Raw genomic sequence first — 16,888 nt, forward strand, 5'->3', positions numbered from 1 at the left:
CTATGCACGGCCTGGGTACGACCCGTGGAGAGGGGTCTCACTATGCACGGCCTGGGTACGACCCGTGGAGAGGGGAGAGGGGTCTCACTATGCATGGCCTGGGTACGACCCGTGGAGAGGGGAGAGGGGTCTCACTATGCACGGCCTGGGTACGACCCGTGGAGAGGGGTCTCACTATGCATGGCCTGGGTACGACCCGTGGAGAGGGGTCTCACTATGCACGGCCTGGGTACGACCCGTGGAGAGGGGAGAGGGGTCTCACTATACACGGCCTGGGTACGACCCGTGGAGAGGGGTCTCACTATGCACGGCCTGGGTACGACCCGTGGAGAGGGGAGAGGGGTCTCACTATGCACGGCCTGGGTACGACCCGTGGAGAGGGGTCTCACTATACACGGCCTGGGTACGACCCGTGGAGAGGGGAGAGGGGTCTCACTATGCACGGCCTGGGTACGACCCGTGGAGAGGGGTCTCACTATGCACGGCCTGGGTACGACCCGTGGAGAGGGGAGAGGGGTCTCACTATGCACGGCCTGGGTACGACCCGTGGAGAGGGGTCTCACTATGCACGGCCTGGGTACGACCCGTGGAGAGGGGAGAGGGGTCTCACTATGCACGGCCTGGGTACGACCCGTGGAGAGGGGTCTCACTATACACGGCCTGGGTACGACCCGTGGAGAGGGGAGAGGGGTCTCACTATGCACGGCCTGGGTACGACCCGTGGAGAGGGGTCTCACTATGCACGGCCTGGGTACGACCCGTGGAGAGGGGAGAGGGGTCTCACTATGCACGGCCTGGGTACGACCCGTGGAGAGGGGTCTCACTATGCACGGCCTGGGTACGACCCGTGGAGAGGGGTCTCACTATACACGGCCTGGGTACGACCCGTGGAGAGGGGTCTCACTATGCATGGCCTGGGTACGACCCGTGGAGAGGGGAGAGGGGTCTCACTATGCACGGCCTGGGTACGACCCGTGGAGAGGGGTCTCACTATGCACGGCCTGGGTACGACCCGTGGAGAGGGGTCTCACTATACACGGCCTGGGTACGACCCGTGGAGAGGGGTCTCACTATGCATGGCCTGGGTACGACCCGTGGAGAGGGGAGAGGGGTCTCATCGTACACGGACCGTCTCTCTCACAAGTACCGGGTCCAGAGTGTTGTGGTAGGAATCCCTTGTGCAGGTTAAGCACGAAGGGACACCCAAAATGGTCTGCATCACAATTTGTTTGTTTGTGAACTGCTAACTAGCGTCATGTACTGAGGTTGCCAAAGGCGAGTAGCAATTCTTTAAGGGTCCTAACCTGACCTAATATATCCTCCAGGCAACAATATATCTTGGGTAAGCTGCCCCTTCAATATTGTCCCTTGGATCCTCGACTTCCTATGGAGTCACCTGCCATTTAATTTTGTCTAATTTCGTTATAAAATTATATTATTTCAGAGTAAAAATATGTTTGTTCATGTTCTCCGTTCATCGCCAACATTATTGTGAGTAAATATGTCATATTTCATCATTACCTACATAATGTTAAAAGGTTTTGGGTTGCTTTGGGTAATTAGGTTTCTTCTTTTCGAGACTGGTGTCACGGAATGATTGCTCAACATTAGTTAATTCAGTCAATTTCTAATATACTGGATCTTCATTTACTTTGGATTGGTGTCAGGCAAATCTAATCGCATCAGTGAAACAGAATGTTCATGTGATCAATATACCAACCCGTCCTCCTGTTTAGTGCCTCTTATGACGCTCGCTAATAGTTACGAATTCGTACATACTTACCCTTTAGACAGTAGTATACTGACTAGTAAGGAATTCTCTTAAAATAAATGAAACTAAAATATAAACTTAAATATTCCTAGGCCTAGTATAGCACACATATGTACTATATTGGCTCTCTGATATCGTGTATTAGGCCTCGGTTAGGTTAGGGTACTTTAGTTTGTCAAACCAACACGTAAAAAATATTTTTCCGGTTTGTCTAACTCAATAATTCAGATTTCTACTCTCTAATATAGTTGTACGTATGTGTACATGTTTAGTTGTGTTCGTCTACTGACACAAGGTGTGTGTTCCTCTACTGGCACAAGGTGTGTGTGTTCCTCTACTGACACAAGGTGTGTGTTCCTCTACTGACACAAGGTGTGTGTGTTCCTCTACTGACACAAGGTGTGTGTGTTCCTCTACTGGCACAAGGTGTGTGTGTTCCTCTACTGGCACAAGGTGTGTGTGTTCCTCTACTGGTACAAGGTGTGTGTGTTCCTCTACTGACACAAGGTGTGTGTTCCTCTACTGGCACAAGGTGTGTGTGTTCCTCTACTGGCACAAGGTGTGTGTGTTCGTCTACTGACACAAGGTGTGTGTGTTCCTCTACTGACACAAGGTGTGTGTGTTCCTCTACTGACACAAGGTGTGTGTGTTCCTCTACTGACACAAGGTGTGTTCCTCTACTGACACAAGGTGTGTGTGTTCCTCTACTGGCACAAGGTGTGTGTTCCTCTACTGACACAAGGTGTGTTCCTCTACTGACACAAGGTGTGTGTGTTCCTCTACTGGCACAAGGTGTGTGTTCCTCTACTGACACAAGGTGTGTGTGTTCCTCTACTGACACAAGGTGTGTGTGTTCCTCTACTGGCACAAGGTGTGTGTTCCTCTACTGACACAAGGTGTGTTCCTCTACTAACACAAGGTGTGTTCCTCTACTGACACAAGGTGTGTGTGTTCCTCTACTGGCACAAGGTGTGTGTTCCTCTACTGACACAAGGTGTGTTCCTCTACTGACACAAGGTGTGTGTGTTCCTCTACTGGTACAAGGTGTGTGTTCCTCTACTGACACAAGGTGTGTGTGTTCCTCTACTGACACAAGGTGTGTTCCTCTACTGGCACAAGGTGTGTGTGTTCCTCTACTGACACAAGGTGTGTGTGTTCCTCTACTGGCACAAGGTGTGTGTTCCTCTACTGACACAAGGTGTGTGTGTTCCTCTACTGACACAAGGTGTGTGTGTTCCTCTACTGGCACAAGGTGTGTGTTCCTCTACTGACACAAGGTGTGTGTTCCTCTACTGGCACAAGGTGTGTGTGTTCCTCTACTGACACAAGGTGTGTGTGTTCCTCTACTGGCACAAGGTGTGTGTTCCTCTACTGACACAAGGTGTGTTCCTCTACTGACACAAGGTGTGTGTGTTCCTCTACTGGTACAAGGTGTGTGTTCCTCTACTGACACAAGATGTGTGTGTTCCTCTACTGACACAAGATGTGTGTGTTCCTCTACTGACACAAGGTGTGTGTTCCTCTACTGACACAAGGTGTGTGTGTTCCTCTACTGACACAAGGTGTGTGTTCCTCTACTGACACAAGGTGTGTGTTCCTCTACTGGCGCAAGGTGTGTGTGTTCCTCTACTGGTACAAGGTGTGTGTTCCTCTACTGGCACAAGGTGTGTGTTCCTCTACTGGCACAAGGTGTGTGTTCCTCTACTGACACAAGGTGTGTGTGTTCCTCTACTGACACAAGGTGTGTGTGTTCCTCTACTGGCACAAGGTGTGTGTTCCTCTACTGACACAAGGTGTGTTCCTCTACTGACACAAGGTGTGTTCCTCTACTGACACAAGGTGTGTGTTCCTCTACTGACACAAGGTGTGTGTGTTCCTCTACTGACACAAGGTGTGTGTGTTCCTCTACTGGCACAAGGTGTGTGTTCCTCTACTGACACAAGGTGTGTTCCTCTACTGGCACAAGGTGTGTGTGTTCCTCTACTGGCACAAGGTGTGTGTGTTCGTCTACTGACACAAGGTGTGTGTGTTCCTCTACTGACACAAGGTGTGTGTGTTCCTCTACTGACACAAGGTGTGTGTGTTCCTCTACTGACACAAGGTGTGTTCCTCTACTGACACAAGGTGTGTGTGTTCCTCTACTGGCACAAGGTGTGTGTTCCTCTACTGACACAAGGTGTGTTCCTCTACTGACACAAGGTGTGTGTGTTCCTCTACTGGCACAAGGTGTGTGTTCCTCTACTGACACAAGGTGTGTGTGTTCCTCTACTGACACAAGGTGTGTGTGTTCCTCTACTGGCACAAGGTGTGTGTTCCTCTACTGACACAAGGTGTGTTCCTCTACTAACACAAGGTGTGTTCCTCTACTGACACAAGGTGTGTGTGTTCCTCTACTGGCACAAGGTGTGTGTTCCTCTACTGACACAAGGTGTGTTCCTCTACTGACACAAGGTGTGTGTGTTCCTCTACTGGTACAAGGTGTGTGTTCCTCTACTGACACAAGGTGTGTGTGTTCCTCTACTGACACAAGGTGTGTTCCTCTACTGGCACAAGGTGTGTGTGTTCCTCTACTGACACAAGGTGTGTGTTCCTCTACTGACACAAGGTGTGTTCCTCTACTGACACAAGGTGTGTGTGTTCCTCTACTGGTACAAGGTGTGTGTTCCTCTACTGGTACAAGGTGTGTGTTCCTCTACTGACACAAGATGTGTGTTCCTCTACTGACACAAGGTGTGTGTTCCTCTACTGACACAAGGTGTGTGTGTTCCTCTACTGACACAAGGTGTGTGTGTTCCTCTACTGACACAAGGTGTGTGTTCCTCTACTGGCGCAAGGTGTGTGTGTTCCTCTACTGGTACAAGGTGTGTGTTCCTCTACTGGCACAAGGTGTGTGTTCCTCTACTGGCACAAGGTGTGTGTTCCTCTACTGACACAAGGTGTGTGTGTTCCTCTACTGACACAAGGTGTGTGTGTTCCTCTACTGGCACAAGGTGTGTGTTCCTCTACTGACACAAAGTGTGTTCCTCTACTGACACAAGGTGTGTTCCTCTACTGACACAAGGTGTGTGTTCCTCTACTGACACAAGGTGTGTGTGTTCCTCTACTGACACAAGGTGTGTGTGTTCCTCTACTGGCACAAGGTGTGTGTTCCTCTACTGACACAAGGTGTGTTCCTCTACTGGCACAAGGTGTGTGTGTTCCTCTACTGGCACAAGGTGTGTGTGTTCGTCTACTGACACAAGGTGTGTGTGTTCCTCTACTGACACAAGGTGTGTGTGTTCCTCTACTGACACAAGGTGTGTGTGTTCCTCTACTGACACAAGGTGTGTTCCTCTACTGACACAAGGTGTGTGTGTTCCTCTACTGGCACAAGGTGTGTGTTCCTCTACTGACACAAGGTGTGTGTGTTCCTCTACTGACACAAGGTGTGTGTGTGTTCCTCTACTGGCACAAGGTGTTATCTTGAGGTTATCTTGAGATGATTTCGGGGCTTTAGTGTCCCCGCGGCCCGGTCCTCGACCAGGCCTCCACCCCCAGGAAGCAGCCCGTGACAGCTGACTAACTCCCAGGTACCTATTTACTGCTAGGTAACAGGGGCATTCAGGGTGAAAGAAACTTTGCCCATTTGTTTCTGCCTCGTGCGGGAATCGAACCCGCGCCACAGAATTACGAGTCCTGCGCGCTATCCACCAGGCTACGAGGCCCTTACGAGGTGTGTGTGTTCCTCTACTGACACAAGGTGTGTTCCTCTACTAACACAAGGTGTGTTCCTCTACTGACACAAGGTGTGTGTGTTCCTCTACTGGCACAAGGTGTGTGTTCCTCTACTGACACAAGGTGTGTTCCTCTACTGACACAAGGTGTGTGTGTTCCTCTACTGGTACAAGGTGTGTGTTCCTCTACTGACACAAGGTGTGTGTGTTCCTCTACTGACACAAGGTGTGTTCCTCTACTGGCACAAGGTGTGTGTGTTCCTCTACTGACACAAGGTGTGTGTGTTCCTCTACTGGCACAAGGTGTGTGTTCCTCTACTGACACAAGGTGTGTGTGTTCCTCTACTGGCACAAGGTGTGTGTTCCTCTACTGACACAAGGTGTGTGTTCCTCTACTGGCACAAGGTGTGTGTGTTCCTCTACTGACACAAGGTGTGTGTGTTCCTCTACTGGCACAAGGTGTGTGTTCCTCTACTGACACAAGGTGTGTTCCTCTACTGACACAAGGTGTGTGTGTTCCTCTACTGGTACAAGGTGTGTGTTCCTCTACTGACACAAGATGTGTGTGTTCCTCTACTGACACAAGGTGTGTGTTCCTCTACTGACACAAGGTGTGTGTGTTCCTCTACTGACACAAGGTGTGTGTGTTCCTCTACTGACACAAGGTGTGTGTTCCTCTACTGGCACAAGGTGTGTGTGTTCCTCTACTGGTACAAGGTGTGTGTTCCTCTACTGGCACAAGGTGTGTGTTCCTCTACTGGCACAAGGTGTGTGTTCCTCTACTGACACAAGGTGTGTGTGTTCCTCTACTGACACAAGGTGTGTGTGTTCCTCTACTGGCACAAGGTGTGTGTTCCTCTACTGACACAAGGTGTGTTCCTCTACTGACACAAGGTGTGTTCCTCTACTGACACAAGGTGTGTGTTCCTCTACTGACACAAGGTGTGTGTGTTCCTCTACTGGCACAAGGTGTGTGTGTTCCTCTACTGGCACAAGGTGTGTGTTCCTCTACTGACACAAGGTGTGTTCCTCTACTGGCACAAGGTGTGTGTGTTCCTCTACTGGCACAAGGTGTGTGTGTTCCTCTACTGACACAAGGTGTGTGTGTTCCTCTACTGACACAAGGTGTGTGTTCCTCTACTGACACAAGGTGTGTGTTCCTCTACTGACACAAGGTGTGTGTGTTCCTCTACTGACACAAGGTGTGTGTGTTCCTCTACTGGCACAAGGTGTGTGTTCCTCTACTGACACAAGGTGTGTGTGTTCCTCTACTGGAACAAGGTGTGTGTGTTCCTCTACTGACACAAGGTGTGTGTTCCTCTACTGACACAAGGTGTGTGTGTTCCTCTACTGACACAAGGTGTGTGTGTTCCTCTACTGGCACAAGGTGTGTGTTCCTCTACTGACACAAGGTGTGTTCCTCTACTGGCACAAGGTGTGTGTGTTCCTCTACTGGCACAAGGTGAGTGTGTTCCTCTACTGACACAAGGTGTGTTCCTCTACTGACACAAGGTGTGTTCCTCTACTGACACAAGGTGTGTGTTCCTCTACTGACACAAGGTGTGTGTGTTCCTCTACTGACACAAGGTGTGTGTGTTCCTCTACTGGCACAAGGTGTGTGTTCCTCTACTGACACAAGGTGTGTGTGTTCCTCTACTGGAACAAGGTGTGTGTGTTCCTCTACTGACACAAGGTGTGTTCCTCTACTGACACAAGGTGTGTGTTCCTCTACTGACACAAGGTGTGTGTGTTCCTCTACTGGCACAAGGTGTGTGTGTTCCTCTACTGACACAAGGTGTGTGTGTTCCTCTACTGACACAAGGTGTGTTCCTCTACTGACACAAGGTGTGTTCCTCTACTGACACAAGGTGTGTGTTCCTCTACTGACACAAGGTGTGTGTTCCTATACTGGCACAAGGTGTGTGTGTTCCTCTACTAACACAAGGTGTGTGTGTTCCTCTACTGACACAAGGTGTGTGTGTTCCTCTACTGGCACAAGGTGTGTGTGTTCCTCTACTGGTACAAGGTGTGTGTGTTCCTCTACTGGCACAAGGTGTGTGTGTTCCTCTACTGGTACAAGGTGTGTGTGTTCCTCTACTGGCACAAGGTGTGTGTGTTCCTCTACTGGCACAAGGTGTGAGTGTTTCCTCTACTGACACAAGGTGTGTGTTCCTCTACTGACACAAGGTGTGTGTTCCTCTACTGACACAAGGTGTGTTCCTCTACTGACACAAGGTGTGTGTGTTCCTCTACTGGCACAAGGTGTGTGTTCCTCTACTGACACAAGGTGTGTTCCTCTACTGACACAAGGTGTGTGTGTTCCTCTACTAGTACAAGGTGTGTGTTCCTCTACTGACACAAGGTGTGTGTGTTCCTCTACTGACACAAGGTGTGTTCCTCTACTGGCACAAGGTGTGTGTGTTCCTCTACTGACACAAGGTGTGTGTGTTCCTCTACTGGCACAAGGTGTTGTGTTTCCTCTACTGACACAAGGTGTGTGTGTTCCTCCTACTGACACAAGGTGTGTGTGTTCCTCTTACTGGCACAAGGTGTGTGTTTCCTCTACTGACACAAGGTGTGTGTTCCTCTACTGGCACAAGGTGTGGTGTGTTCCTCTACTGACACAAGGTGTGTGTGTTCCTCTACTGGCACAAGGTGTGTGTTCCTCTACTGACACAAGGTGGTGTTCCTCTACTGACACAAGGTGTGTGTGTTCCTCTACTGGTACAGATAGGAGTGGTGTGTTCCTCTACTGACACAAGATGTGTGTGTTCCTCTACTGACACAAGGTGTGGTGTTCCTCTACTGACACAAGGTGTGTGTGTTCCTCTACTGACACAAGGTGTGTGTGTTTCCTCTACTGACCAAGGTGTGTGTTCCTCTACTGGCACAAGGTGTGTGTGTTCCTCTACTGGTACAAGGTGTGTGTTCCTCTACTGGCACAAGGTGTGTGTTTCCTCTACTGGCACAAGGTGTGTGTTCCTCTACTGACACAAGGTGTGTGTGTTCCTCTACTGACACAAGGTGTGTGTGTTTCCTCTACTGGCACAAGGTGTGTGTTCCTCTACTGACACAAGGTGTGTTCCTCTACTGACACAAGGTGTGTTCCTCTACTGACACAAGGTGTGTGTTCCTCTACTGACACAAGGTGTGTGTGTTCCTCTACTGGCACAAGGGTGTGTGTGTTCCTCTACTGGCACAAGGTGTGTGTTCCTCTACTGACACAAGGTGTGTTCCTCTACTGGCACAAGGTGTGTGTGTTCCTCTACTGGCACAAGGTGTGTGTGTTCCTCTACTGGCACAAGGTGTGTGTGTTCCTCTACTGACACAAGGTGTGTGTGTTCACTCTACTGACACAAGGTGTGTGTTCCTCTACTGACACAAGGTGTGTGTTCCTCTACTGACACAAGGTGTGTGTGTTCCTCTACTGACACAAGGTGTGTGTGTTCCCTCTACTGGCACAAGGTGTGTGTTCCTCTACTGACACAAGGTGTGTGTGTTCCTCTACTGGAACAAGGTGTGTGTGTTCCTCTACTGACACAAGGTGTGTTCCTCTACTGACACAAGGTGTGTGTTCCTCTACTGACACAAGGTGTGTGTGTTCCTCTACTGGCACAAGGTGTGTGTTCCTCTACTGACACAAGGTGTGTTCCTCTACTGGCACAAGGTGTGTGTGTTCCTCTACTGGCACAAGGTGAGTGTGTTCCTCTACTGACACAAGGTGTGTTCCTCTACTGACACAAGGTGTGTTCCTCTACTGACAAAAGGTGTGTGTTCCTCTACTGACACAAGGTGTGTGTGTTCCTCTACTGACACAAGGTGTGTGTGTTCCTCTACTGGCACAAGGTGTGTGTTCCTCTACTGACACAAGGTGTGTGTGTTCCTCTACTGGAACAAGGTGTGTGTGTTCCTCTACTGACACAAGGTGTGTTCCTCTACTGACACAAGGTGTGTGTTCCTCTACTGACACAAGGTGTGTGTGTTCCTCTACTGGCACAAGGTGTGTGTGTTCCTCTACTGACACAAGGTGTGTGTGTTCCTCTACTGACACAAGGTGTGTTCCTCTACTGACACAAGGTGTGTTCCTCTACTGACACAAGGTGTGTGTTCCTCTACTGACACAAGGTGTGTGTTCCTATACTGGCACAAGGTGTGTGTGTTCCTCTACTAACACAAGGTGTGTGTGTTCCTCTACTGACACAAGGTGTGTGTGTTCCTCTACTGGCACAAGGTGTGTGTGTTCCTCTACTGGTACAAGGTGTGTGTGTTCCTCTACTGGCACAAGGTGTGTGTGTTCCTCTACTGGTACAAGGTGTGTGTGTTCCTCTACTGGCACAAGGTGTGTGTGTTCCTCTACTGGCACAAGGTGTGAGTGTTCCTCTACTGACACAAGGTGTGTGTTCCTCTACTGACACAAGGTGTGTGTTCCTCTACTGACACAAGGTGTGTTCCTCTACTGACACAAGGTGTGTGTGTTCCTCTACTGGTACAAGGTGTGTTCCTCTACTGACACAAGGTGTGTGTGTTCCTCTACTGACACAAGGTGTGTGTGTTCCTCTACTGGCACAAGGTGTGTGTTCCTCTACTGACACAAGGTGTGTTCCTCTACTGACACAAGGTGTGTGTGTTCCTCTACTGACACAAGGTGTGTTCCTCTACTGACACAAGGTGTGTGTGTTCCTCTACTGGCACAAGGTGTGTGTTCCTCTACTGGCACAAGGTGTGTGTGTTCCTCTACTGACACAAGGTGTGTTCCTCTACTGACACAAGGTGTGAGTGTTCCTCTACTGACACAAGGTGTGTGTTCCTCTACTGGCACAAGGTGTGTGTTCCTCTACTGACACAAGGTGTGTTCCTCTACTGACACAAGGTGTGTGTGTTCCTCTACTGGCACAAGGTGTGTGTGTTCCTCTACTGGCACAAGGTGTGTGTGTTCCTCTACTGGCACAAGGTGTGTGTGTTCCTCTACTGACACAAGGTGTGTGTGTTCCTCTACTGACACAAGGTGTGTGTGTTCCTCAACTGACACAAGGTGTGTGTTCCTCTACTGGCACAAGGTGTGTGTTCCTCTACTGACACAAGGTGTGTGTGTTCCTCTACTGGCACAAGGTGTGTGTTCCTCTACTGGTACAAGGTGTGTGTTCCTCTACTGACACAAGGTGTGTTCCTCTACTGGCACAAGGTGTGTGTGTTCCTCTACTGGCACAAGGTGTGTGTGTTCCTCTACTGACACAAGGTGTGTGTGTTCCTCTACTGACACAAGGTGTGTTCCTCTACTGGTACAAGGTGTGTGTTCCTCTACTGACACAAGGTGTGTTCCTCTACTGACACAAGGTGTGTTCCTCTACTGACACAAGGTGTGTGTTCCTCTACTGGCACAAGGTGTGTGTTCCTCTACTGGCACAAGGTGTGTGTGTTCCTCTACTGGCACAAGGTGTGTGTGTTCCTCTACTGGTACAAGGTGTGTGTGTTCCTCTACTGGCACAAGGTGTGTGTTCCTCTACTGGTACAAGGTGTGTGTTCCTCTACTGGCACAAGGTGTGTGTTCCTCTACTGGTACAAGGTGTGTGTGTTCCTCTACTGACACAAGGTGTGTGTGTTCCTCTACTGACACAAGGTGTGTGTGTTCCTCTACTGACACAAGGTGTGTGTGTTCCTCTACTGGCACAAGGTGTGTGTTCCTCTACTGGCACAAGGTGTGTGTGTGTTCCTCTACTGACACAAGGTGTGTGTTCCTCTACTGACACAAGGTGTGTTCCTCTACTGACACAAGGTGTGTGTGTTCCTCTACTGGTACAAGGTGTGTGTGTTCCTCTACTGGCACAAGGTGTGTGTTCCTCTACTGGCACAAGGTGTGTGTTCCTCTACTGGCACAAGGTGTGTGTGTTCCTCTACTGACACAAGGTGTGTGTGTTCCTCTACTGGCACAAGGTGTGTGTGTTCCTCTACTGGCACAAGGTGTGTTCCTCTACTGGTACAAGGTGTGTTCCTCTACTGGTACAAGGTGTGTTCCTCTACTGGTACAAGGTGTGTTCCTCTACTGGTACAAGGTGTGTTCCTCTACTGGTACAAGGTGTGTTCCTCTACTGGTACAAGGTGTGTGTTCCTCTGCTAGCACAATGGATATCATCCTCTTCTTGTACTGGGACAAGGAACACCTTCCTACAGTAGTGTTAGGGATCGTGACGACCAATGGTGTTGACCAAGGTTGTCCACGCCCTCACAATAATAGTGTTGACCAAGGTGTCCACGCCCTCACAATAATAGTGTTGACCAAGGTGTCCACGCCCTCACAATAATAGTGTTGACCAAGGTTGTCCACGCCCTCACAATAATAGTGTTGACCAAGGTTGTCCACGCCCTCACAATAATAGTGTTGACCAAGGTGTCCACGCCCTCACAATAATAGTGTTGACCAAGGTGTCCACGCCCTCACAATAATAGTGTTGACCAAGGTGTCCACGCCCTCACAATAATAGTGTTGACCAAGGTGTCCACGCCCTCACAATAATAGTGTTGACCAAGGTGTCCACGCCCTCACAATAATAGTGTTGACCAAGGTGTCCACGCCCTCACAATAATAGTGTTGACCAAGGTGTCCACGCCCTCACAATAATAGTGTTGACCAAGGTGTCCACGCCCTCACAATAATAGTGTTGACCAAGGTTGTCCACGCCCTCACAATAATAGTGTTGACCAAGGTTGTCCACGCCCTCACAATAATAGTGTTGACCAAGGTGTCCACGCCCTCACAATAATAGTGTTGACCAAGGTGTCCACGCCCTCACAATAATAGTGTTGACCAAGGTGTCCACGCCCTCACAATAATAGTGTTGACCAAGGTGTCCACGCCCTCACAATAATAGTGTTGACCAAGGTGTCCACGCCCTCACAATAATAGTGTTGACCAAGGTGTCCACGCCCTCACAATAATAGTGTTGACCAAGGTTGTCCACGCCCTCACAATAATAGTGTTGACCAAGGTGTCCACGCCCTCACAATAATAGTGTTGACCAAGGTGTCCACGCCCTCACAATAATAGCATTAACCAAGGTGTCCACGCCCTCACAATAATAGTGTTGACCAAGGTGTCCACGCCCTCACAATAATAGTGTTGACCAAGGTGTCCACGCCCTCACAATAATAGTATTAACCAAGGTGTCCACGCCCTCACAATAATAGTGTTGACCAAGGTGTCCACGCCCTCACAATAATAGTATTAACCAAGGTGTCCACGCCCTCACAATAAGTGTTGACCAAGGTGTCCACGCCCTCACAATAATAGTGTTGACCAAGGTGTCCACGCCCTCACAATAATAGTGTTGACCAAGGTGTCCACGCCCTCACAATAATAGTGTTGACCAAGATTGTCCACGCCCTCACAATAATAGTATTGACCAAGGTGTCCACGCCCTCACAATAATAGTGTTGACCAAGGGTGTCCACGCCCTCACAATAATAGTGTTGACCAAGGTGTCCACGCCCTCACAATAATAGTGTTGACCAAGGTGTCCACGCCCTCACAATAATAGTGTTGACCAAGGTGTCCACGCCCTCACAATAATAGTGTTGACCAAGGTGTCCACGCCCTCACAATAATAGTGTTGACCAAGGTGTCCACGCCCTCACAATAATAGTATTGACCAAGGTTGTCCACGCCCTCACAATAATAGTGTTGACCAAGGTTGTCCACGCCCTCACAATAATAGTATTAACCAAGGTGTCCACGCCCTCACAATAATAGTGTTGACCAAGGTTGTCCACGCCCTCACAATAATAGTATTGACCAAGGTGTCCACGCCCTCACAATAATAGTGTTGACCAAGGTGTCCACGCCCTCACAATAATAGTGTTGACCAAGGTGTCCACGCCCTCACAATAATAGTGTTGACCAAGGGTGTCCACGCCCTCACAATAATAGTGTTGACCAAGGTGTAATAACTAAGATGTGTTCTTCTCCTCTGCAGCGTGAGTGGCGAGAGAAGTGTGAGGTGAGGGTGAGGACCAGTCCTCGCTCCCTCCACCACCACCACCACCCCCACCACATCTCCCGCACCCTGCCCGCACCTCTCTCCAACCCCAGGTCAGCACAAACGATATGATCCCCCCCCCCCCCCCCCCCCCGCTCAGGTAAGAAACAAGACACTCCTCCTCCAATAATCGCTGTCTTACCTTACCCGACATAGGCTACAAACGGCGTAATCCCACTAGGACATCAGAGCACACAACCTTCCCTCCTCACTCTACATAATACCTCCCACCATTGAAGGCAGGCTGCTAGCCCAATAGGGGGGGTAGAAATAGCCTAAGCTACTCTATCCCTTTGAAATGTATTTATTGCTTATCTCAATAAACATACTTGCTAGCCCAACCCAACACCTCAACTACACACTACCAACTTATATCAACACGCTATACCCTCTCCCGGTACTCATACAAAAAAATAACTAAACCTGAATAAAGAATTTAAGAAACTAGAACATATGCTGATGTTCTTTGCATATAAAAATAATACCATATATAATAATAAACGTCGGCAGTCACATATATAACATAACAGTGTTACATACGACATTTTAAAGAATTAGTCTGGATTAATATCTTCTAATTTCAATATTTTAAACATTTCGATGAGATCAGGCGTGTCATGTGACTGATAATACAGTGACAATAATAACAATAATAGTTTTGTAGTAATAATAGTAATAATAGGTGACAATAATAGTTTTTACTGTGGGGGCGGGGCGGGGTTCGGGGCCTCCCTCCTTCCCTGGGGGGGGGGGTGCTCCGTCGGAAACCCCCCCCCCCCCCCCCCACAGTGATATGTTCAGCTACTGGCAGTAGACGTAGTTGCATAGCTTAGTTAATATACCCCTAACTCATCTAACACTTCATTATACAAGCCAATGTTTAAGGCTTCAAGTCACTGTGCACAAATATGGGTCATGGGAAAGCTGGACGTTTATAAGTACATGCAAATCTACTAAGCTTATCTTTAAATTGTACTTAGTAACAATTCAGAATTTACCTGTAACTATATTTAATTAGTAACTATTATGTAGTTACTATATAAGTTACTATGTCAAGTTACTTTAGTTATTACTTAATAGTTACCATATTTGTATATGTAACTATATATACTTAAGAATTGTTTACTTGTAACTTATTGTAAGTTACTTTATTTACTATATAATAGTTACCATATTAGTACAGGTAACTATATTAACTATTATTAACTATTATTAACTATTAGTAACTATTTATTACTTGTAACTTTAAAGTTATTATTAAAATAAGTCCCCCATTCTAACGTGTGTTTCCTTCAAGCACAGAAAAATACAATGTGTGTGTTTTATATTATTATATTTATTAATGGTGGCGTTGTGTTGACAGGTGTGGCGGTGGCTACATGTTGGAGTATGTGGCCGTGGACCAGTACCCAGACGCACTCCACCACAATCATGCCCCCAACCATTACCCCGACCATAACCACGTCTCAAGCCCTCGCAACACGCTATACCCCCAGCAGCAACACTATCAGCTGCAGCAGCACTTCCACCAACAACAGCAACAGTACCAACAACAGCACCTCCACCACGAGCCGAGGCAGCACCGCCACTCCAGTGGGTCACAGGAGGAGCGTAGTGACTCCCCGGTATGGGCTGCCTCAGCTCCGCCCATGACACCGACTCCTCCTACATGTGGGCGGGGGGGTGGTGGGGGACGCTCTCTCTCAGACCTTCCCCGCGAGGTGTGGTGGGGCGATGGGGTTACTGGGGGCGGCACTCTGCCCCGTTCTAACCAAAAGATGAGTGCCAACCTCCCATGGGCTGCCCACCAACATGGGAGGGGCATGTCGCTGTCTATGGGCACCTCCATGGAGGGACTCACACTGTCCAGAGGCACCTCTATGGAAGAAATGACACTACACAGAGGCGCCTCCATGGAGGGAGTCACGCTATCCAGAGGCGCCTCTATGGAGGGAGTCACACTATCCAGAGGCGCCTCTATGGAGGGAGTCACACTATCCAGAGGCGCCTCTATGGAGGGAATCACGCAATCCAGAGGCGCCTCTATGGAGGATGTCACGCTATCCAGAGGTGCCTCTATGGAAGGAATCACACTACCCAGAGGCATCTCCATGGAGGGAGTCACTCTGCCGGCGAAGGAGGTCTGGAGGTACAACTCCGTACCTCGAGGTAGGGGGACACGCCATTATGGCACTTCTCCAGGCCTGGGTCTGCTGGCCACAGCTGGGGGAGGGTCGTGCCCTGCCTGCTGCACCTACTGCGACTCCTGCTGCTGTTGCTGCTGCTGCTGGCCTGATGACAATGAAGCAGCAGACAACCCCAAAGCTTCCATGCTCTGCAGCCAAATCCACAAAGTTGCCATGTCCGTGCCTGCAATACCAGCAGCCAACAGCACTTCTTTCTGCCTGCCCGTGGCCAGTCCTCAGAGCCATGCCTCACCCACACGCCTTACCTGCACCTCCCCAACCCTACCCCAGCCGTGCTACCACCCCAAATGCTACCAACACCCACAGCGCCACCGTCAGCAGCTTCAGCAAGCGGGAGAAAAGAGAGAGGACAGCAACCATACCGTCAAGGGTTCTTACCCACAAGAACCCCATAACAACGGCAGTGCCGGGCCTCTCTCTCCGCACCACCACTACCACCATCCACTGCGACGCACCACACCAGTGTGACCTATACCAACATTTCGCCCCGGTTTCCCAAGTCCGCCACCACAACTCTGTGTTCAGTGTTATGACCTCGCGGATGATACCTACGTGTGTAGATAATACTGATTATTAACCTTATGTAATGTAGCGTGTTAATATATAACACTTACCACTCTCATGTAGCGTTAGGTTAATTATACCAATACCGAGACGGTAATCCTAGTGATAAAAGCTTCCACCACTGATGAATTATTTAGATTCGCTAAATTCATTTTTCTGTTGTGATACAACAGATAAGTTTGTGCATACGCTCCTAAGGTGAGAGTTGATAATCACCTTCCTTGGACTGCCTATAAATATACCTTAGATGATATTATTTACACTAACTGTTCCATCATCATACTACTACTATGTAGAGAGAGGCACTTACATGTGTCACTTAATAAGGTGAGCAGCCGTCTACAAGTTACCACTGCTAGGCTTAGACTTGGCTACAAATACCTCTTAGAGTTACATGTAGCCTAATATATCCCGGAGGTATAGCAGCAGGTACTGATGTAACCCAAGTAAACTTTATAACAAAATATTCACGCAATCTACGAGTACGTCACCATATACCTCAATATGGAAAAATAATCCAAGAATTTAGTGACAGTTCTATAATTAATGTTCAAAGAACTGTTCATGTGTGAAAGCCACCATCTTCAGTGGCCTAGACGGGGA

At 48.9% G+C, this 16,888-nt stretch overlaps 1 protein-coding gene across 1 annotated transcript in view; it reads left to right on the top strand.

Annotated features, from left to right (window-relative positions):
- stg1 (stargazin-like protein) overlaps positions 1–16,543 on the top strand; it is a 44,333-nt gene extending 27,790 nt beyond the window's left edge. Inside the window, exons 5-6 of the mRNA XM_045738564.2 lie at positions 13,452–13,567; positions 14,878–16,543. Of these exons, the coding sequence (XP_045594520.1) occupies positions 13,452–13,567; positions 14,878–16,189 (1,428 nt within the window). The 3' untranslated portion in view covers positions 16,190–16,543. The remainder of the gene's footprint in view (positions 1–13,451; positions 13,568–14,877) is intronic.
- Positions 16,544–16,888: the final 345 nt, after the last annotated feature.

Source organism: Procambarus clarkii, chromosome 43 (assembly GCF_040958095.1).
Source record: "Procambarus clarkii isolate CNS0578487 chromosome 43, FALCON_Pclarkii_2.0, whole genome shotgun sequence".
In the NCBI taxonomy this organism is placed as follows: Eukaryota; Metazoa; Arthropoda; class Malacostraca; order Decapoda; family Cambaridae; genus Procambarus; species Procambarus clarkii.